The 24,875-nt window shown below is 38.9% G+C and overlaps 1 protein-coding gene across 2 annotated transcripts in view; it reads left to right on the top strand.

Moving 5' to 3' along the window:
* negr1 (neuronal growth regulator 1) overlaps positions 1–24,875 on the top strand; it is a 158,954-nt gene that overhangs the window by 40,327 nt on the left and 93,752 nt on the right. For both annotated transcript variants that reach the window (XM_059340712.1, XM_059340713.1), the window contains exon 2: positions 7,141–7,379. In XM_059340712.1, coding sequence (XP_059196695.1) covers positions 7,141–7,379 — 239 coding nt within the window. The remainder of the gene's footprint in view (positions 1–7,140; positions 7,380–24,875) is intronic.

Raw genomic sequence — 24,875 nt, 5'->3', positions numbered from 1 at the left:
CCATTGTGGGATTAATAAAGTAATTAATGTTAAATCTTAATCTTTTTCCCGTAATTTCTGGTGTTCTTCAATGTGACTAAATGAAAGAAAGGAACCTTAGTAATCTTAAAACGAACTGAAATCTCTGACTTCACAGGTTTTAAAAAAGACCTGGGGTTTTCACACACTGATCACACCTAGCCACCTTTCACTAGTGCTTCAACATCCAGTCAGTCAGTGTGAAATGCATTTTCTCATTTGAGGATTCATTGGACAGTTGAGCTCTGTTGAGGGCACTGAGTCGTTGTAAAGGTTGTAGAGCTTACAGCACCGGCACAGTCATCACAGCACCTCTCTTTTTATGTGTGAAACTACTAAAATGGAATGAAACATATGTCCCTGACTTCACGATTAAAGGCTTTTCCTCTGACATTTTTATGGCTGTATCAGTCTCTCATTATACTCTTCAAAACACTTATTTCATTCAAGCCGGTTAAGTGGGTGCCGCTATTAACAGCAACACAAAAGCATTGTCTTTAAGCAGATGTTCCATTACAATGATACTGTGCACCACTTATTTTCTGACGTATTTCACTTCAACACTCGACTGGAAAGTAAAATATTCCAGGTGGTCTTCTCAGTGGCTGAAGCTTGATTTATACTTCAGTGATTAAGTGTCATTCAACATGGCACGGGACAGAAATGATACAGACTGACTGTTTTGATAGATTCGAGTGTTGCTTTTTTTGAACTATCACAGATGCGATCATCTCTGTCAGACAACTTGTGATTTAAAGTGGAATTTTATTTAGATTTTTCCTGTACCTCCCTTGTACCGGCCACCTTCTCCTTTCCCTATGCAATATCCCCCCTCCTCCTCCAAATTATGCAGTATTTTCGGCTTTCTTTGAGCTGCTATTTCTTTTGCAGAAACCTCAGCAGGGCTTGGCCTTTGGTTGCCATAGTAACAATGCACTTTGTCACATGATGGCAGAGTGAGACAAACTTGACACTCTGTACTGCAGAAGAAATTGGGCTCTAGTATGCTTAATATGGCAATTAACAGTCGCCATAATAATTTTTTTATTTAAAATCACCAAGTTATATGCGCTGATCAGTATTTTGAAATAATTAATGGATTAAGAGGTAATGTATTGTGAAATTGGTGGCTTGTCGTGACAAATTCAGAATATTATCACTCCCCCTCAGTTTATTTTATCGTTTGAGCATCTTTCAGGTTGTTGCAACTTTCTTGTTTGGGTTCAGTATCACTGCTTTGTCAACCCTTCGGCTTTTAGGATGCTGATTGTGCTCCATGTCTGCTGGATATTCACCACAACATCTTTATTAGGTAATTTAACTCAGGAAAAGCACAATGATATTCGGGACCTTATTTTGCAGACCCTGTATATGCATATTGCACTTCTTGTGTGTTACGTAACAACAATTCCCAGACTACAGAGGGTGTCATCCAGAAGTGATTCATTTCTTCTTCCAAATAAAGGGGGAAATAGCTGAATGTGAATGTGAACTATTAGTGAAACATTGAAACATGTGTGCAAGATGAGATCTGTGGAGTTTGGTGCCAGGAAGAATATTTACAGATGAGGAATCTAGTAAACACTTTTATAAAAGGAATAAGAATCTGGGTCAGAATGATGCCCCAGTGTTAATTATGGCATCCGATCAAAGAGCTTGAATGAGTTTGGCTAAACGGATTACAATCTGCTTCTCTTACCAGCTGCCATACTGTAATTAATGGTTTGTCATCATTCTCCATTCATGTGAGGTGCTCAAACACCAGCTTATCACTTTCCTTTTTTGCACATTGTGCGTAATCACTGGGGTTTGAATTGAACTCTGTTATTTGTGAGCCAAAATTTAAAAAAAAAGAAGCTTGTAATGAGCCTGGTTCCCCTGCAGTCGCTCGTCAGAAGCAGGGATAAATAAAAGTATCAATTAGTGCATGTTTTAGATGTCAAAGCTGCTTCAGAGTAGATGCTCTGAGGTCTGTGGAATAATTACCTCAGCTTTGTATAAACCATGGGAAGTCTGTATCCTAGTGGGCTCCGAGAGAAAAGGGGCTTGATGAAAGCAAAGCCCATCTTAGGTGTTCTCAGTTTTGTGCTGCTATGCCTGATTGAGGGGATGAACAAGGGAAATGTGGCAGAAGAAAGACGAGGCTTATAAGATGACTTTGCTGTGGTTTCCGGTTTATACTCAAGGTTTAGTACATGATGTAGCATGTTTTAATGGTGTTCTCCACCACAATGACAGAAAGTTTGAGAACTGGAAAAACAAGACAAACCTACTGAACACAAAAACTAAAATATATTTAGAAAAAAAGCATTGTAATCACTAAAACCCTTGCTTTAGGATGGCATTAAACACGATTTGTTCCACCCACGTTTATCTGAAAAGATGACAAGCTAAAAGTCCAGCTAAATTATCTTGGTGATGATTCTATCTAGTCAAAGGCAAATAAAAGTGACTTTGTAATAATCTGCGGGGAATATACTTTGTTGATGTTTCAAGCAGATTTAGGCCACTCATTACAAGATACAAAAAACATACATGTATACAGTATTGTGATGAAAATGGAGTTGTGTTTTTTTGATATGTCACTGCTTTGTACTAACAGCAGCCTGATTCGCCACACCGACTTGTCAAACTCGTGCCAGGCTTGTGAGATCCAATGCAGTTTCCATTCCTACAAGATAGAAGCAACAAAGGGATGAGCCACAATACACAGCAACATCATCTTAGACAAGGTGCTAATGTAAAAATGGCCTGTTTTGACACGCAGCATTGTGAGGAGGTGTATAGATACAGGCATCTGTAGGACTCCTTGGTGTGAGATTACAAAGACAGTGAGATAACAATAATAATTTCAGGAGGGAGAGTGCAAAGAAACTCAGCAGTGATAAGCAAACTGCAAAAACACGCAAAGAACATGAAAGAGTGATTCATCAAGATGAAGGAAAATGTCATGAGTCCAAGTAGAGATACTGGCCAGTGTGAGTGTACATCTGGCACTACAGCTTTGTTAATCCCAAATCTATCCTTGAAAGGTGGCTGTTATAGGTTTGTAGTGTCTTTCCTCACAAACAGCAGCAGCTGTGGTCAGCACTATATAACCGAGACTGTCCCCTGGCAAAAAAGGACCCCATATGTGGTTTTCTACAGCGTAATACAACCTACATTTATGTTGTAGTTAGCAGCGCCCTCTAGTGGCCATAGTAATTACGAAGGATGTAAAGACCATAGACTGTATATAAATAATGGATGTAGCCAACGTGGCGTCACCCATTGGTTTGTGGACTGCCCGTTGGAAGCCTTGAGTTCAGCGTTACACTCATCACCATCTTGCGTCGCCATCTTGTTTCCGATACGGGGAGCAGACCATATCTGGACTGTGGAGGAGCGAGAGGGATCTGATCACTGACTACACGCCTCTCTACACCTCAACCTGACTGAGAGAAGCCGCTGCTAATTCATGTTAGCATTAACTGGAGCATTAACTGGGATGTTCATTCTGGCTAGCAAAATAAACAAAGACAAAATGTATGTTACTTACCTCAAAAAACTGAGCAGCGACTCCTTGGAGTGTCTGTTAGTCCAACCAAACGCTGAACAAGACATTTTTACTGAACAAAATGTTCAAATAAACTGTCATTAAGTGAAAATACAGTGAAAGGGTCAAAGTTATGAGACCAAATCGGTAAACGTCCTCTTTTCTATCTATATAACGTTATATATAACTTTATTGACATGTTGCCGTAGATACGCATTGTTCTGCTTATCTCCTGATGATGGCTTGCCTTGTTGGCCACCTGTCAACCAAAGGTAGCCACGCCCCAAATCATACGATTCTTTATCTTCTGTTTTCTTCTAAATGGGGCTATTATTAGAACTATTGACATCAAATTGTCTTGAAGATTTTTTTTTTACTAGTGATTGAGACCATAGTGTTGTCCTGAATTTTTTTTCTGAGGTAATAAATCAAGTGAGGAGTTTTCAAATTTTGCACTAAAATTAATGGGCAGATTTTATTTGCAGCCAAACTTAGCGTCCCCTGCTGGAATTTTCGGTAGAATGCAGCTTAAGGCACTTCCTGGTTTGCCTCCATGCTCAGACATGGAGATTGCCACCTGGTAAAGACGGAAGTGATGTGACGTTGTGTGAAAGCAGAGGGGGAAGTGACATGTGGAGTACAAAGAATGACAAGGTCCACGAAGTGGGTGGGAGGGGGTTAAACCATAGACTGTATGTAAAGATGGATGGCAAAACAAATATTTCCAAAAGATGGTTTCTAACATTTTAGGTCGTTCTTATCACACTGACATTTGTTCAAGTTTTCCTTTTTCTGATAGGTTAGATGTTAAAAATGGAGCTGTATTGATGCGGCATTTGTCAGGCATGTGTTTGGGCGGGAACTCGATAGACTCTGGCTCCATGTGACATCACCGACACAAGATGGCAGTGCCTGTATGTGGGATATTTAGACCTCAATGTTGTACAGGAAGTTGAGACACATCGTCCATTCTTTATACAGTCTGTAGGTCACACAAACGTTACTTCACTTCCTGTGCATCACACTTTACATCACCAACAGAACCACTCCACTTCCAGCATTTATGTCCATTATTTTACTGTCATAACTATCTTTTGTAATGCTTACCCATGCACTTGGTTGTATCTGTATGCCCTACACATTTAGACATCAGGACGTCTTTATCTCCTGCCACCAGTTAGGGGGCTAATTTTGGAAACAGTCATGGGGGTCGTATTTGAGGATAGGAACAAACTACCTATGTGGTCATATGGCTTGCAGACTTGGTGATATAACCATATGTGCTGCAGGAGTGAGACCTTTTCATAATTTCACAAGCTGTAAAAACCTTTCACCAGTGAAGTACATTATAGCTGACCACAGCTTCTGATGTCTTTTAAAGGAGTTAACTTTTTTAACAGCTACTACTCTAGCCTGCACGAAGGGAGAATTTGATTCTGAAAGGACACTTTTTGGTGAAAAAACAGGGAAATCAAAAGCAGCTATGGATCAAACATATTTTATGGTTACTCTGTTTTACAAGGATATAATGATGAAAGCCCAGCAAGCTGTTGACAAGTTGTTTACATCAGTAGTTGTGGGCTGAGCACAGGTGCATTGTGCATTAATGTTCAGGCCTTTAGCCAGAACTCTCAGTGGCCTCACAGAAGTGTGTTAAATTATTAGTCACTGAAGGCCTGTGATGGTTGAGGTAGGCAGCAAGCCTCGCTGCACTTTAAAGCTTTCTCTCAAAGGCAGACAATGCATCTAAAATTAGCTTTATTTATGTCATTTTAATACATTTCTACAGAGGTTAGGTTAAAAAATGATGCGAGCTAAATTTGCACTTGACTTTTTTGTTATCTAAGAAAAAAAAACAGAAAAGGAGTGTAGTGTGCCTTGAGGTTCCCTCAGTAAATCTTGCCTAAGGGCCAGAAACACCTTGGCTCAGGTGGTCAATGGGCTAACTAACTGACAGGACCGTGTGGACTTTCAAAAGGACCTGCACTTTTCTCTTGTGTTGTTTTTATTACTATCCATTCTCTATTGTTTGCCACTTATTTATCACAATACCTCCAGGGCAGTGCCTTCTCAGAGGGGAGACCAGCCTGGACTAGACCATTGTCCTCCAACCGCTTTCCTGACAGACATTTTCCTGGCATAGCGGGTAAAGAGCTTTGTGGTTAGTGCCAAACTGATTTCCTCGGTGGCTTTTCTACTGGTGCTGGCAGTCTGCATGGCATGATGACAACCGCTAAAAAGCCAAACTTGATTGCCTCTTTTCCTACTCATTATTACAGTGTTTGTCACAGAATATGATGCGATTTCTTAAGTCCAAACAGCTCTGGATTGATTATAAAACAACTGCAATCTGAACACATGACCCCGCCATCACACATGCTGTACAATCCACTGACCCTTTGTCTGTGCAATTAGCAAGAAATTTCACTGAGCTCTGTAATGGTATATAGGAAGCAGAGTCTAATCAGAGCCTATGTTGTTTGATCATTTGTAGCTGGACTAAAGACCCATACTTTACATTAATGATCGCTCTATGTGCAGATACAGGTGTTGTAATTGTGAAGTAAAAAAACACTACCATGTATTTACATTCAATCTACAGGATTCTATTTCCATGCACCTTTGGTCTGATGATTACTCTCTGATGTCCAACCTATACACTAGTTTTCGGTGACTATTTTACTCAGGGTACAATACCTTTTATCAGACTTTCTGCATTCTAAGCCGTAGGACAAAAGTCTTCATATTAAGTTACTTCAGAACAAAGTTTTGAAATGTAAACATGAGTGTGGAGCTAGATATTTTGTTTTTAAGTTGTTTCTTACATTGTATTCACCAGGGTCAGATGCAAGAAACACTGTTTATGTTGAGAACTAAAACATTTTTTAAATCCCAAATGCTGTCAAGCCAATAACTGTGGGTAGACTCTCTATGAGTCACCTGTTTGACTATAGATATCTTTGACTGCTAAACTAGACCTTTGACTTGACAATGAAAAGAATGACAAAGGAGTGCTCTTTCACCAAATACCTTTGCCCATTTAGATAATCCAACAGAGCAGCCTTCCTATGTGCCATGTACACAGCTATTACTCATAGCTTTATTTAGTCTCGAGCCAAATCGAGCTGTAACAGGTTGAGTCACACTTAGGTGCTGAGATTTCTTCTTTATATGATTTACTTTCTGTATTTTGACTTTTCTGGCCCGTTACACAAATTAGAGAAATATGCGCCTTTATCTTAAATTTGATACTTCGTCAAAATGTCCATGTTATATCTGGTCTTGCAATAAAACAATTAATATCTGCCAAACATTTAATGGATGCCTGGTTATTTACATTCAACCTTTTGACTTGTTTCGGGGGAGAACTTTCTGTACAAACACACAATCCTGCACTAACAGCAGATACTGCCTCCTAAAGATGGAGAGATTATTTATTAGCAAGAGAGATAACTGCAGGATCCCTGAAAAAGTGTTCTGTCAGCAAACAAGTGGAATTCGAAAACATCTCTTTTACTCAGTTGTTTCTCAGAATCACACAAGCAGCATTTCTCCAGATCTAACTGAAGTGTCTCTTGTCACTGTAGGTGCTACCTATTGGATGGGATCTCTAAAGGAGCCTGGCTGAACCGCTCAAGCATCATATTCGCAGGAAACGACAAGTGGTCTGTGGACCCACGTGTATCCATTGTGTCCAGCGTTGGAGACAAACATGAGTACAGCCTTCAGATACAAAAAGTGGATGTATCCGACGATGGCCAGTACACATGCTCCATTCAGAGTGAGCGCAACCCACGGCCAAAGCTCCTCAACCTTATTGTAAAAGGTATGTATAGGTAGTTGTTGTTCATGGAATCTTTGTTTTTTGTGTGTATATGCTCCTGTCAAATTTTACTTACTGTCGCCTAGTTTGTCACTACAATATGAGGGTTCAGCACCTATGGAAAGAGAACAATCATGGCTAGAAGTAGGGAGAAAAATAACTTTTGTGCGGTCTAACACTCTTATAATAGAAAAAATGCAAGTTGAATTTATGGATAATTTGTTTTGCAAAAATGTATATGAAATGGAATTCATACATACAACATTGTGTGACCACAAGCGTTATCCATTTTGGGAAAAAATGGGGCTCCACATGCTATAAATTGGAATATTACATTTCTTTTAAAGCTCTAATTAAAACCTCTCTTTACAACCTTTCCCTTCTTCTCTGTTGAGGAGCACATAATTTATAGGTTTTTTTATTTTAATTTTTTTTAACAAGATTTGATTCGTGCAAATGCTTTATTTTTGGAAAATTTTGAAACAACATGTAGAATAGGGTGATTTTCAATCCCTAAAGGAAGGGTTTGTCACACATGATTTGATTAAGGAAACCTGAAAAAAAATCAGTTTTAACAGCTCCTGGCTTTGACAAATGATGTCACCTCTAACATCTTTTATTTAATCTTTTTTTTTAAGAAAATCTGCCTTCCAAAGGTTAAAAAATAATTGTAATGATTTTTAAAACACTAGTTACTGATGGATCTTCATTTGCAGGAACTCTGGTAATTGAGGTGTAGGTGTGATATTTTAAAGAATAATTGCTTTTTTAATTTTTTTTTATTTCTGTCTTCCTCTTGCTAATTTGAATCTAACAACTTGTTTGTTAGTTATTACACGGATCATTAAACCAACAGACTTTCCATCGCAAATCCGACAATGTCTTGCGTTGTCCATGTACCTAATGGTCACAGGTGTATCTGGCACCATCTGTGCTGCAAATTAATCACTCTCTGATACTTAGAAGAACAAGAACAAAAGCTTGAGCATTTTTTTGTAAAAAGTAATAAAACAAAATCTTTTGCACAGAGAACTTTTTTCTGTAAAAGCAAACTGACATGGCAGGGTACATTTTGTGCCGGTGGGCTATGCAACACAAAGTAGAAGCTTGTTGGTTTAAATGACTAGAGGCAGAGTATGTTGCTTTAATCAAACCTCCCTGGGTTTTATCTCAGCAGGTAACAAATAAGATGTGATTTTAAAGACTCCTAAATTAGTTTTGTACAGTTATTGATATGCTATATGTGTCATTAGTTTGGTTAACAGGTGTTAAAGCTTTCTATTTCAGCCTTTAACACGGTAAAAGTGCCATTGAGCTCCTGAGAGGCTGTCCAAATTGGGCTTCATCTTGTGGATCTTTGTATCTAACAAGGTCAATAGGTGTATTTGTGCTTTATGGGACATTAGGAAGGCTGTTGTGAGCACAGAGAGCTAATTGACAACAGCATCCTAATTGTTAGTTGTTTGGGTAATAGGGTGGCGGCTGACTTTGTATGCTGATACCTCAGACTGGATTAGCAGCAGGAAAACAGCCTCGCTGAAAATCCATCTTCCAAGTGTCATGTTCTATTCCTTTAATAAGCTGATGCAAAGATTTACAGCGTGCACGGTCCACTTGGCTCTGCATATGTTTAGGTTGGAATATTAATGATGTTATCAGACAAACTGTCAAATGAAAAAACACTATGTTACCTTCTATTTTTGTAATTTCATTGTTTATTTCACAACACGGTGTGATGGCCTGTATTCATTGCCCACTGTTAACACGCTTGTTGTATCCCCGAGCAGATATCAAATGCATACCAAAGTATTCTTATTTTGTTCATGCCACGGTTAGAATTTCAAAGGAACATAATGTTGGGATATGCATACTTTCACACAGGCAGCATAGTATTTATAGAAGAGTTAAGGGTCAGACACACTGCTCGTAGAAGTGTGAGCTGAAATGTGCAAGTGGAAAGAGCTCTCCAGCTGGTATTGCCGTTATGACATATGGAGAGCGCTCAGAAAAAAAATATTTTAAGGGTGTGATTGTTATCGTACAGTTTGTTTTGTTCGGTCTAAAATATAACTTAGCATTTTTTTCATGTCTTAATCCATACAGCTCTGGTACAAAAACAGGTTATTAATTCACAAACACCCTGCAGTGTTTCTCCCGGGTTGACTGCTTCGGCCTCGTAGATGGGTTAGCGGGTGTGATTGTTTAACACAATTAAACAATACCGCCACAACAAATTCCATTCTAGAAGTTTCTTTAAAGTGTCATTAAATATTTATCTGTTTTATTTATCTCCAAGCACTTTTAAAAAATAAAATACATCACTTTTAAAGCATTTGCACTGTTACTCCTGTTATCCCTTCTCCAAAAACATGATTAAGAACACCAATAGCAAAAGGCAAGAGTTGAGTTTTATTTTCAAACTAAATTATGACTGTTGTGTTAACTGCTGCATGCCAAATTAATGAGACCAAATTACTTCTTAACTTACCACATGACGCAGCAGTAATATTTAAAAGGCTATTTTATAAGTCCGGCTTAGTGCTCACTCTACACATAACACCCACAGGGCTTCATGCCTTCACTTTTAGCTAACTTTATGAAGAGCAATGGGAGCAAAACAGCATCACCAATCTGTTTTAATAAAGATTCTCTTGTTCACCTCAGATAAAAGCTCAAAAACACAGTCTTCCTGTATGTTATCACATCCTTTACTACTTGTAACCGGTAAGTTACTGGCATAATCTTCACTTAACCTGTTCAATTGACTTTAGCATTTAACTTGCCACAAATACTTGCCTTGTTCATCAACTCACAGCAGTGTACTGGTGCAGTTCTTGATGAAGCACTACTGAAAAAAAATGGAATTGATATTTGCCATTTCTTTGTCCTGGTGGGCCATACAATTATAGAGGAAACACTGCCCTGGACAGTGTTATCCTGTGAGGTTGCAGATTTCACCGGGGGTGAACAGAATAGTCAAAACAAATCATCATCTACCTTCTCAGGTGTTCATACTGTGAAAACATCAACAAATAGCACACTCTGAGCAATAACCCAGAAAGCAGTGTGCCTTCAGCTCATTTTGTTTTTCCATATTCTCTAAGCTGCTGGCTATCATATGTCGACATCAATCTTCATGCACTGTACTTATAAAACTGAGTGGGTGTAGGGTGGTGCTGTGGTTTGGTTTGAGCATACCCTGAGTTCCTCCGAAGCATTGTGTTTGTTTATGTGGTTGTCTATTAAACCGGCAGGAGCGCGGCTGATGATAAGAGTGCAGCTCACCTCACTCACCTTGTTGAGGTGAGGTTAACAAGCCTGTCCCATTATCACAGGGTCACAGAATTAAAACCCCCTGTAAATTGGAAGTATCCTTGACTGAAACACTGAGCGTTCACCGGCTCAGTTGTCATTTGTTGATATAGATGTGCATTAGCTTAATGCCTCACATATAAATGCAATGCTCTATCAGCACTTGTCAGCTTGTCAGAGAGCTCCCTGGCCTTTGCAGTTACAGAGGCTGTCCCATAGCTGAAAGGTCGTGGGGGCAATCTCTTCCAATGCCAATGTGTCCATCAGCAGCCGTATGTCTTGTTAAAGTTCCCCTAGCAACCCTTCCCCTTTCACCGTACTTTCTCTTTCTCTATTCCCTCCTTGTTTCCTTCTTTTGAACAATCAAGTCACCCTCTTTAAAAATCCACCCATCCAACTTAAAGGGATCCAATGAGCTCATATACATGTCTCTAGTTACTCATCCCATCGTCCATGTGCTTCATAATCACTGCATTTTTCTTTTTATATGAAGGCAGTAGTAGGCATTTACATATTTTTTTTTATATGGAGGCAGTAGTAGGCTTTTACTGTAAAACCCAACAGGGTCTCACAGAAATCTGTGAAATAGCCACGGATTTGCTTAACTCAAAATCCGTGGAATAGCCACGGAATCACTCAAATTTCCGTGAAACTGATACAGATTTCGCTACAATGCAAGTTAATGACAGTCATATCCCGTGGCTATTCCAAAATACAAAGTGATTATGTACATTCACTGAGTGAATATTTAGAAAATAAAACATATATTTCTTGCTAGAAATGTGATCAAAATCCATTTTTCTGCAGAAACTAAGTCAAAATATTGATTTTTTTTTCACTAAAAATGAGAGAACTGTCCGCAACATTTTTTGTTCTGACCGACGGGACCTTAAAAGTCACGTGACTTGGAACAAACCAAAAAATATCCATGGAATAGCCACGGGATATGACTGTCATTAACTTGCATTGTAGCGAAATCCGTGTCAGTTTCACGGAAATTTGAGTGATTCTGTGGCTATTCCACAGATTTTGAGTTAAGCAAATCCGTGGCTATTTCACGCATTCCTGTGAGACCAGGTTTGTGAAACCATAGGTGTTGACAATATTATACAAGGTTATCCACAGTTTATGCACTATTTTAGGGAAGCTATTTGTATGTACAAAGTAACTTTAGATTTGAACTTATGTTTAACAAAGACCAATCAAGTAGAACATCTGTGACAAACGCATTGGTATCATGTCAGCACTTGGATTACAACAGATATCATGACTTTTTGTATCAGGAGGAAAAATGTCACACTATTGTCCACAGATGTTAGTTGTGGTGGAGTGTTTATCATGAAACTCCCAGACATGGTTAAAATAAGGTCTTACTGCAAGTCCAGGGCTTATGACAAGATGGCTATATGAAGCTCCATGTTCTCTTGCTTGTTTCCTATAACTTATTGGGCTCCTGCTGTCAAAACTGCCTCATTGTCTGTCTGTTAAAACAGTGCAACTGTACAGTCTTAAGAGTGACTGGACTGCGCAGTGGCTGAGTTACAATTAATGACATTCACAGTGACAGTTAGCGGAGCTGCTTCGGCTCAAACAAACAGTCACTTTACTTCTGACTCAGTGACATTTTACAGGTGCACCGTGCCTCTAAATATACGTGTGATAAACCACAGTCAGATGCTTGGCAGGCACTAATGGTCACTACAGGACCATCATGTTTTGGTAGATGTTGCCTTTCTGAAGTACATTCTGTAATGGGAATCTTACCAGGGGTGTTTCGGGTCATGGCAGCTCCTCACCACTGGCCATATGGCCACAATCAAACCGAAGCTAATGTGCCAGCTGTCAGCGTTATAATACGTTTTGCGCTGCCCAGAATTCCTGATGGATGTGACCTAGTGGCTAAGATTTGGCAACGGTTTGACCTACAAATACAAATTGCTCCACACTTCACAAATATAACATTTTAGTTATTTCAGTCAGAGATGTCATTCCATAGAAAAAAAGCTTTATTTGCTTAATGTCTTCCACTCCACCCCTCCCTACCAAGACCCATTTTTGTCATTTTTTTGTGAGATTTGGGGATCTTTAGGGGAAGATGGCAGGTCAGCAGTATATGCCACATAGAAGTGGTGTACATCGTCTGAAAGATGAGAACCTGAAGATTCATTTGAGATTCAGCTTAGCACTGTGTGTCAAATTGTCCTGGTTATAAATATGTAATAAATATTACATTTGGCTCGGCACCTATTTAAATGTTCAAAGGTCAGAGTTTATAAGAGCTCAGAACATTATGATATGAGTATGTGATGGCCATTCCCATGTTCAATCATGTCTCATTATTTGTCTTCATGATTTGCTCAACATGTTTGGTGTTAATTTTACCATTTTTGACCTATCGAGACAGAATAAAAATGAATTCACTAAGACCCAAAGACCTTGAGGAACACCGTAGAAACATGCTGTGATTTGGTATCAATGTTTCACATTTTGAAATTTCTGTTAAAAAATTGATTTTGCGGTGATTGGATAGACATCAGACATCTGTCTCTGAATGCTCCAAGTCTCTAGTTTGTGGTTGTAAAGTTTCATGAGGCTGTGGTTATTTTAGAGGTCACAACAGGTCATTCTATATAACCAGGTCAAGTTAAAATAAATGCTCTTATAATAATAAAATGGCTACTATGGGGACTAACACACTTGAATAAAATTGAGCTCATTAAATCACAATTCCAAGACTCTTTAGGGACTCTAGTATGCAGAGTATTCAAATGCAATAGACAAAAAAAAAACATTTTTACTGCATGTTTTTTCCTCAAACTGTATTGGATTTGTAAAGTTGGCATGTCTGTAAAGGGAGATCTTGAGGTGAGAGGTTAAGGGACCCCTGTGAAAATGAGCATGCCAGTTTTTCCTTCACCAAAATTTTGCCTTCATTGAAACCAGTAGATTCCTTAGGTCTTTTAGTTAATTCAGTGACCGTATCATAATTATGATCAGTATATTCTATGTAGTGGTTTAACTGAGCTGCTACAGCCTCTAAAAAAAGTCGGCTGAGGATGTTGGCACAAATTTGAAGAGGTTAAATAAAATCGAGAACTAACACTTTTTTGTTTTGTAACACTTTACCAACAGTATACTTTACTAGTACACTCATAAAGTGACAACAACAAAAAGAGCTGTCGTCACTGAGATGGTGATTGGACAATATAACAGTATGACAAAAAGTTGAACATAAGAGTTCCATAAATATGCTTTGTACTTGTGGCTTTTACTGTTATCAGCTATTAGCAAAGCTTGATGGTGTTATGATTGTGTTATCTAAATCTGCTACCGCGGAGTCATCAGGCAAATGGGTCGCCAGCCGTTGAGACAGAGCTGTGCATCAAAGTGTGAGCTGGAGGCAGGAAGTATGCCGAAATACAGATGACTCACTCCAGCTGATAAATGCCTACGGTCACGTCTCTGACAGGGTTCTCAAGGTAGTTAAAAATCTGGTTCATTATACTGCCAGTGAGTCTCATTTCTTTTTTCACGTATGACTACAACATATGTGTACCGTTACGGCACCACCATAACTTTGCACCATATTGTAGTTTTGTTTATTCGCTTTGTCAAGACTCTGTGTGTTGTGAATCATTACCTGTCACTGTGCAATACTTGTGTACACATGCTTAAGCCCACTCATGAAGAACAGAGGGATTTCTTTACAGATGAGATGCAGCAAGGGAGCAGCTCTGTCATGTTGCACAGGCTTCTGGGAGCATGCTGTTTTTTTCATCTACTGAAAGGAAAGGGAAGAAAAAAGCCAGACACTTTAATCTGGGCAGTTCAGTCCAAGCATACAACATTTATTAATGCTGCAACACGAATGTTACAGTTGAAGTAAAAGGATTTCATGGCATTGGATTTTTTGGCACTTTTGCTTTGCTAGACAGTGAGGAGTAACACTGAAAATGGGAGCAAGAAGGGATTACTGTAAATGTATGGAAATATGCAATGGTCTCAACCCATTTCAGGTGCATGGTAGGGTCTTTGACCAGCTCATCCTCCGAGCAATTATTCTTATCTGAAATGTATATCTATGTCAGCAGGGCTGGGAGGCTTTTTGTGTTTGCTCATGTCATTAAAGTTCTGCTGATGCCGGGTATGGGATGATATGAAAGTTTCACATCACGATTATCGCCAGAATGAATGCACTTCACAATATTATCCACATAATCTTTAAAGTATGCTTTAAAAACAATTACAATGGCTCTGGAATCACTTTACCTGACATTTTGTTAAAAACAAATATTTCTATTGCATCACCAATGGGACACACATCGCTTTTTAGTGAAAAACAAACAATCTTAAATGAGGTCATCATAAATCAAACAGTGCCCTCGCATGAATAAAGGATGCATTTTAAAAATAGCAACATTGTTTGTTGTTCTTGCTTACATGATAATTCCTGTAGGTTTTTTTGTTTCAAATCAGGCATTATTTTTTAACCTCTCTACCTAATTTATACAGTCTATGTTGTCTACCTTATTTGTCAAATGGTACAGAGAACAATTTCATGATTGCATCAGTACATATAATTTACCTCTGACTGAGGAAATACAGGAATTATCCTTGATAACAAATAAAGTGCAAATGGCATTGTGGGCTAGAGTGGTGATCCAAAGTGGGGGCCGGCAGGGGCACCAGGGTGCTCAACTAATTGTTAAAATAAAATAAATAAATAAAATACAATAAAATAAAATTATATATATATATATATATATATCTCCAATTATTGTTATTATTACATTATTATGTGTTTTATTGTACACTTATTCATAATATCACCGTATTATATTACTATTATAACATAATTTGTGATTATATATAAACAAATATAAATGTTGCCATGCTCATTTTTAAGTTAAAACATCCTTAATTATAGGAAATCATCTTTCTAAAGACATCTTGCAAAAGCCCCTTTCTGGCCATGAGAAAAATGCTATTTCGGGGACCTTGGCATAGAAAAGTTTGGGCCTAGAAAAAGCTCGGCCTAGATCGTGAGACGTGCCAAAACTTGATCCTTTTCCAAATAGGTTAAAGTGTAAAAATGTCAGCATGTTCACTTTTTCTGGCTTTAGTTGTGCTTAATGGCAATTATCCCGATACTGGAAATTGACCACGTTCAGTTCTTTAATCCTTAGCCTACACATATATTTCAGTATTTTTACTTGTGTGTGAGGCAGAAGAGTGAAATGCTAAAATAAAAGTGTGGAACTGTAAATGTCTTTTTATGGAAATCCATCATTTCTTTAAAAGATGATGGAGATGGAAATATGCTGAGCATTTTGTTTCATAAATCCTCAAATCATACATTTATGATTAGTGATGACTAAGTAATTCAGGAACCCACTGAAAGTTCAAAAACTTAGAAACATGTCTAGCTTTTTTATTTTTTAGTAATTAAGCTATGTCATTTAAAAATGCTCTTTCGAAGTGTTTACCCTTTGTTTTTCCTCCCTGTATCAGCAAAAACCTGTTAACTATTAATGGCGACGAGAAATAGCCATTCATTTTGCTTTTGGAGACACATTTTTTACTTTCTAATGACATCCCGTGGGATTTTCCCTCACCTGAACATTACAACTGTTTTGCAGCAACAGGAATTTCTAGTTATCGCCCCACTTCTTAACACATGAATCACATGCTGCTGTATTAGAGGCAGGAGGTTAGATATGGCTGTGCCTGCTCACTCATCTCTCAGAATCATTTAATCTCAGCGTGACATTTATCCCCCTCAGAGACCTTGTGTCACCTCAACAAATTAGACGTTTGCATCTGTGCCTCCCCCTTGCATAGCTTCATTGCCATTAAACAGAGCCCGGGAGAAGAAAATTGTGGAATTCAAAAACACACTTTATATTTGCCCTTCCTTTTTGGTTGCAAATAAAATAAATCTGAATATGACGGGGGCGAAAATTAATCAATGTAATACAGTAGGTGAGAGTATGAGGGACTATTGGATACAGAGAAACCGGTGAGAACATCAATATTCTCTACAGTGATGCAGTGTCGGAGTTGAACATATATTTTATATATTACATATATATCGCAGAAGTGTTGTTGCAGCATCACACCAATCATGTGAGGAGTAAAAGTGTTTATCACAAGGCACACCTTGAGATGTACTGGTGCCTAAATGGGTCTCTCTTATAATCTCAGCCAAAAGCAATAATCATCAGGGCCATCGGGGTCTGCTGAATTACTAAAAGGGCCCATGTTTTCCGCCAGGTACATTTGGCACAGGTAAGTGCTGAGCAGTTAAACCCTTCCTTTAAATACTTGACTTAACAAGATTAAACTAAGTGGGTTCTGCCTTGTGGCCACACACTGATTACTGAGTAAAAGTGCGATATCAGTGACATCACTGACAACCCGATGAACTATGACCGTATGTTACCGACTCCTGGCCCACATCAGCTCAGCTCTTTTCCTCTTGCTTCTCCACTCTGCTGCACCCCTGGTCTTCATATGCATATCCTCATTTCCAACATGCATAGGCTGACCTATTTACCGTCTACCCTGACCATTATCTGATGCAGGATACAGAGGAATGAGAGATCGGTATCAGGCCCAACCCGCCCTTCTACACATCACATGACTACCCTCCTCCTCAGCCGCCATTCTCTTTCCTCCCTCTCTGTTAATTAAGATTGTAGATGTGATAACGTATTAAATATGCACAGCACCTCTCATCTAAGAATATCTCGTCACAGAGAGGAGGGTGGGGGAAGAGGCGTACTTCCCTTCAGCAGCGACTGCTTACATGGGCATTGGTAATGTGCTTTAAGCTTTCATCACTGGAAACTCAAAAACTGTGAGAGGAAGTGTTGAGCTTAAAAATTCACTCATATGAATCTTGCTGACATATTGTAGTCTGAATCAGTTTTTTATGAATACAAAGTGTCTGCTCCCAGCATGCATCTGCTACCAAACTATTACGGGATCATGCACTATTAAAAAAGAACAGTATCTCTTTAAAGGATTTTTATGTATGACTTGACAGATGCATCGGTGTGATGTAGTACATCATAGGGTTAACATTTTTCAAAAAATGTGAGGCATAATCCTGTATGTGATGAAAATGCTTTGGACATTAATATGGATCAGAGAGGATCCACAGCAAAAAGTCGTCGCCCACGCCCCTGGAGTGAGTCAGTGTGGGAAAAGTGTTGCTCAGCAAGTAGTGAAATGGAGGGTTAAACCTCCAGGTTGTCTCTCCCCCTTTGATGTCAGGACAGATACAGAGTATAATTACAGACTAGGACATAAGGCCCAGCAAAACCACACTTTATGCTTAATATGCAATGATTCTGTCACTCTCATTAATTGCTGGGTGCATTTAAAATGATTTTCATGTCTCATGACCTCAGTCTGATAATGCAGAACTACACTAACACAGCTGTGAATTAATCCAGAGAATAAACACCATCTCACTGACATTTCTCCCTCATTTATTGCTGCGGATTCCTCTTGAGTATAAGCTATATCAATACTATGAAGTTTAATCGTGATGCAACCTAGCTTCACCTTGCTCTTTATTCAATTAAAAATAGATTCCACTGTGTGAACATATTGGTTAAACAATTTCCAATTTAAACTTGATGTTGAGTTCCTTAAATGGGTTAATGTTAAGTCCACTATACTGAAACGTAGCAAGACATTTTGTCAATAGTCACGGTGACTCACCCAAAGACAAAATTGAACGCCGCCATTAGACTCACAAGTTACAATAATTGCCTGTAAGTGTTGTAAAAAATGAACTACTGAAGAAGTAATTCTCCTACTTGAGTCGCAATTTCAGTAAATGAGAGCCCATCCACAGGTGTGCAGTCTTTATTCCTTAACACAGATGTAAAGTGGTTATTGTAGTTCCCTCAGAGAGTTTTGGGCTTGATCCCCCTGGTTGATCCCCTCTTGCAAAAGGCTTACATGTACAGTATAATATGTGAAAGCAGTGTGGAGAGAAATGTTAGAGTCCTTTGATACAGCTTTGAAAGACTTCATCAATATTTAATACAATTTTGTATTAAGAGCTTAAATTCCTCCATCCCTTAATATTAAGGTTGTCATTAAGCCCGAATTTAACAATCTGACACAATACTAGTTTAAAAAAATGATTCTCGATACCTCTTTTGATTCATAGGCACACAAAAACATAATTTTTTCTTTACAATTTTCTTTTTTCTTTACAACCTGCACAGTACTGGTATAGAAGTCAGAAAAAACACAAACCAACACAGTACATTTTCTTCCCTGTTGTTTCATCTGTGTAGCCTTGAGTTGAATATTATTCTTTATAGCTCCGGTGCAACTTTGGTACATCCATACTATTGAATATGTAATTAATGATGAGATTGTATCGTTTCAAACTTGCCATACGCCTAACTTTGGTGTAACAACTATAGTTCAAATATTTATTTTTAAAATCTTGCTTAATTTGCTAATATTCAGCAGAAATATGTATATCAGTTCAAGAAGATAATGATATTGAGGTTATGGTGTGTTGTAGGTAGTTTTGACTGAATGATGTACTGCGGTATTTGTGTTAATGTAACTTTTTGCTGATATCAACGTAAAAACACAGTGAAACCGTGTTGCAGTCGTACCTCGTGAGTGCATGTGTTACACATAGTGTAGTGAAGAGTATAGTGAATCAGTGTTGCTGTCCCCAGATAGAATAACTGTGTATGAACAGTCTCAGTGGAATAATAATACATTAAAACAATGCAGCCTGCCATTAATATTGCAGGCAAAGTGTAGAGAGAATATGAGTGTGTCTAAAGGAACAGATTTGCCATTATGGCCCCTGACATTTAGTTAGCCACTAATCATTGTCGTGTGTGTGTGTGTGTGTGTGTGTGTGTGTGTGTGTGTGTCTGTGTGTGTGTCTGTGTCTGTGTGTGTGAATCCCCATCTTAGCCCCTGTAAATCTTTCTCCTCTATTATGTGTTTGCGGGTGCATGCAACATTACATGTGTGCTTCTTCATGCACGTTTGGCTCGTTGATTGTGTGTTTGCACACTCGCACTAATGTGAGTCCTCATCACGGAAATGGCTGATATTAGCCATGGTTAATTAAAACGAGCAAGGACAAAGGTCAGCCACTCAGCTCTCACGTCTCTCTTCTCTAGAGAGGGAATAGATACAACACAAGTGGAGAGTAACTAAGGCATTTTTATTTTGGCACTTGGAAAAGTCTTTACAGGTAACACAGCTTAGCATGAAGCAACACAGTCACACTTTCACTGACGCATTTTTATTTTAGCCACATTTTCTTGAACCAGCGTCGCTCAGAATGTCAGAGTTTTCTTCATCTTAAATTCAGAGTGATCCATTATGGAAAGCTTGATTGCTCTCTGCATGATGATTCTGGACCTACTTTACTCACAGTGAATAACAGTGTGAGTGATGTTTTTGTACTCTTTGTACTATGAAATGCATGTTGACAATTGTAAATCAAAATGAGCTTCAGATTATAGTAATGGGGTTGTTCCAAAACAGAAAATGTGGACTTACTCGTTGAGAATTTTCTTGGACGCCGTCCCACTTCAATTATGCTTCGTTTTTCCGATAAATTCTCTTCATGCCTTTACTTGTGAATAACATTAGATTAATGGGCAGCACATATTCATCTCCGTTGTCACTCACTGTTGCTGGTAGTCGTAAATATTCACACATCGCAAGTTGTCATGGTGCAGAGTTTTTAAAATTGTGATGATAGTGAAATAAACCAGCGATGCTGTATGTTAACATGCACAGATGTCTAATAACACAGTAGAAAATAAAGTAAAAGCTCGGGCTGTAAAACCTTACCAGAGGCATAAAAAGTCAATCATCAAGTCAGTTATTTTGTTTCCACAGCATTATTTCCATCATTACAACAAGGTAGTCATAACATACAAGCCTTATAATCAGTCTGGATTGCCGTTTTATTATCATTTCATTACTCAGCCTGACATCCTGTTTATCTTGTTGTTCTTATTCACACCTACAAAGCTCTGATTGGCCTGGACAAGGGTAACAGCAGTCAAAGAGCATAACACCAGACCTGTTTGAATCTGTCTCTCTTTTTCAACACAATGTAGTTCAATTCTCGGTTGCTTTTCTTTTTCTCCATGTTAATAAAACTCAACACTTGCTTCAGATCTTTCAGATCAAACCGTAAAGAATGTTGGCACAACTCATAATCTAGGGTCACAAATAAGCAAAAACAATGCCAAATCTTCAGTTGAATTCATATTTGTATGATGTTATCATCCTACACTGTCCAAATTGGCCATCATCCATTTTTTTCTTTTGCAGTCTTCTTTCCCTCCTCCACTTTGTAGTGTGAAACTGTTGACACTTCAACGGGAAATTGCAATGGACTTTTTTCCACTGTTTTCTGGCAACTCTTTTTTTTTGTCCCAACGATTCATCAATCAATCAAAAAGTAATAAATAATGAAAATAATAATGAGTTGCAGCCTGAAGCCCTGATTGCTTTTATCCATATCTATTTCAGTGTCATGACAGTTTTGAAAAGATGTCTATCCTTAAATTACAACATCTGCGAGTATTAACCGCCCACACAGATATGTCTTAATCTTCCTAGAAGTAGTCTTATTTTGAAAGTATATGACTTAAAGTGTGTGTGGGTGTTTTGGTAACGCTCAAGTCAGCTGAAATGTGAATTAGAAAATGCTGGTGAAGGCGAGCAGACACAAAATGATGCTGTGTTAAGTAAAGAAAACCTAATAAGCTGTATTTACTTTTTTTTTCATTCTGGACATGCAGGCCACTTCGTTAATGTCATAGAAGATGAGACAATCAAACTGTGTGAGAACAATCTAAATTCAGAGTTTGGACCATGGCTTCTCGTGCTAAACAGTTGGTTCTCAGAGGTGTAAATCACAACAGAGACATGGGTTCTCTCACTTCTATGTGAATCCAAACACGATCCTCTAGGCAGTGTTTATCATACAATACAACCCTCATCAACAGTGCGCTACTGTAGCTGTGAAACAGATTTGCTGGGGATGACGCATTGGCAGGCTTCTCTGGGATGCACTGGCCTTAATTGGGCAGATAAATATCACAGGCTGCGCTCCCTGGCCCTACAGCACTGTTGCATACATCACCCTGAATGCGGACTGACCACGAGCAGCAGGGTGCCTCCTGCCTGTCTCATCCTTGAAATTCATCTGGTGCCCAAAGTGCAATTAAAGAGCAGCGAGAGATTTCCTCCATCACTCTGCTTCCTTGACTTGTAGCTGTATTTGATACCAGTAGCAGAAGCCCTCCTGCTTTGTTAGAGGAGCCGGTGGTCAGATTTATTGATGGAACAGCGTGGCAGCATGGATGCTTTATCAAAGACACAACAAACAGGCAGATAAGAGACACTTTCTCATTTAAAATTTTCCCAGATGTTCTGGGTGAACATGATCATTTGATCAATCAGTGCTCCGTAAACAAACGGCAAGAAGTGACATCTGTATTCTGCAAAGTAGAAGCTCAGGGTTTTTAATAATGAGCAATTTATTGAATAGTCATGACTTTGGCCTTTCCAAAGCCCTCAGTGGGTACGAATTGCCCTGTTTCACCTACGTGTTGTTTACTCCAAATCTTCTCCTACCAGCCCCACGGGGCATCGGGAAGAAAAGCAGTCGATGTCGGGCACCGTCATACTGTATGCGCACCTTCTGTGTTTGTGCGTGTGCACAGGTACACATGCATATAGAGACACACGCACACACGCTCCGAGAATAATCACTAATCCTCTTCAGCACTTGAACCTCGAATTGTTTGGCAGCCAATTCTATTTATCATGGACTTATATGACTCACCAATGAGAGAAATAAATCAGGACAGAGAGAGACGGAGAAAGGGAGAGTTTGACAAACAATGAATGTGTTTAGACCCTATTCCCACAAATCTTTGTTCACAAACAATGCACTGCCCCTACTGAAAATCCAGGCCTCTTTTCTACCTCGAGACAAAATCAGAGATACATATTAATATTTCAAGGTAATAGCTTAATGTCATTACAAATGGATGAACAAAGACAGGACATTGCACAGTGCCCCGATGATGATGGGTCCTCGAGAAATCTCAAACTCGGATATTTTAAAAAGACACTCATCGTAACTATCAAGGGCACTTTGAGAAGTATGACAGTTGACAGCTTCTGTGCCCAAAAAGGCTTTCCACATCTTTGAGAATTCATTTCCCATGAGCAACTGGGAAGCTTCAATAAAATGACATGTCTGATTGTTATTATTTCATACAGATGATCATTTTACGCATCAAGTGATGAGGTTATAGTTAAAAATGTCACTGATCTGATGGGGTTGGACCAAGTGGCAAACTCCAGCTCTTAAAGGGGATGCCAATACATAAGTGCTTTAAATGGTAAAATGGTAAATGGACTGCACTTATATAACGCTTTTATCCAAAGCCCTTTACACTACAGACTGCGCTCATTCACCCATTCACACACACACATTCATACTGGTAGTAGAGGCTAGCCTACAACGGTGACACCTGCCACCATTGGGAGTTCATTCACACACCGATGAACGCAGAATGGGACCCATTTGGGGTTCAGTATCTTGCCCAGGGATACTTCGACATGTAGGCTGCCATGGTCAGAGATCGAACCACAAACCTTTCGATCAATGGACAACCACTCAATCAACTTAACCACAGCGGCCTTAAAGCTTAATTCTTTCTAATGACCAGCAGGGGGCCACTCCACTGGTTTCAAAAACATATCAGATTGTATAGATGTCCATGAGAAAATTACCCTTATTCTCATTTAAGTTATTACCTTAGTAAAAGATGTCCTAATGAGTTTATGGTCTCAATCATTAGTTTCAAGTCTTCTTCAATACAACATGATGTTTGCAATGTAAATTATGGCCAACTTTAGAGTAAAATAGATTATAAAGTACAGCACTTTGCACTGCATGTTTTGACATTGTTTTGGCTTTGACCCTTTCTAAGTGAGTTTTTAGTTCATGAAAACTAATTGTAACATTATTTTCATGTAAAAAGGTCTTGGTCAGCATCCAGTTGTACTAAAAAAGACAAAGGTGTCGGTTGTTCATCTTAGTTTATGGATGCACCTTGCTAACCAAGCTAGCTAGCTACATCTAGTGTTAGCTGGAAACTTAGCGTCCCCCGCTCCAGCTTCAAATTCTCTTTAAAATATTGAGATTTTTTAATGATTTAGGTAGAGGCTTCAAATAAGCCCATTTTAGTTTTCTGCCTCTCCCTGCAATGTAGATTATTTTTTGCGTTTGTTATATTTGTCATTTTAATTTGTGCAAAATAAAACGAAATTAAACCTAAACTAAACTCTTAAATCTGGTCACTTCTGCCTTAAAAAACCAAGATGGCAACAGCCAAAATGCCAAACTTGAGGCTTTAAAACCATAGTACACAAACCAATAGGTGATGTCATGATTACTACAAGCACTTCTTTTACACAGTTTATAGGTTGTACAATCATCACTTGAATTTTGAACCTGAACTTTGAAAGATAAGAATTACATATGAACATGACTACAATAACAGTGGCACCAAAAGCCCTTCAAATGACAAAGCGATGAGCAAAGAGCCAATAAAAGAACACATCCCACCGCCCGCTGAGCCAAGCTCCTCCCTGTGACTGGATGTTGTGTGCGTCTGTTAGCTGCCAACTGCTCTCTCCCCATTAATCACGACCCGGGTTCTAAAGTTTGAACCTTGACCTTTAGCGCTGCATCAAGGCTCAGTGACAGATGGAGAAAGAGCTTTGTGTCATCACATCAGATCATGCATTTCGCTCACACACACACACACACACACACACACACACACACAGTAACACACATGGGCAGAGAGTTGAGATGCACAGAGGATCACCCGTAGCAACGGTCGTTTGTGTCACCGACTGATATTTCGTTGTTGGGAAGCAGCTTGCCCTCTGACAGTCTCAGTGTTTCACTTTGACAATAAACTATTTGAAATGAGCCTTGTGCATGGCCGCGCCTATCAAAGACACTTTGTAGCCACACAGCTAATTGAAAAAGCCAGTGATCATCCTTGAAAGCAAAACAGAGTGGCCCATGCTGAGGAATTTTGTTTATCATAAGCAAGATGCTGAGGCTGAAAGACACTG

The sequence above is a fragment of the Centropristis striata genome, chromosome 9 (genome assembly GCF_030273125.1).
Source record: "Centropristis striata isolate RG_2023a ecotype Rhode Island chromosome 9, C.striata_1.0, whole genome shotgun sequence".
Lineage (NCBI taxonomy): Eukaryota > Metazoa > Chordata > Actinopteri > Perciformes > Serranidae > Centropristis > Centropristis striata.
The sequence above is the reverse complement of the archived record's forward strand: the minus strand, read 5'-3'. Positions and strand labels throughout refer to the sequence as shown.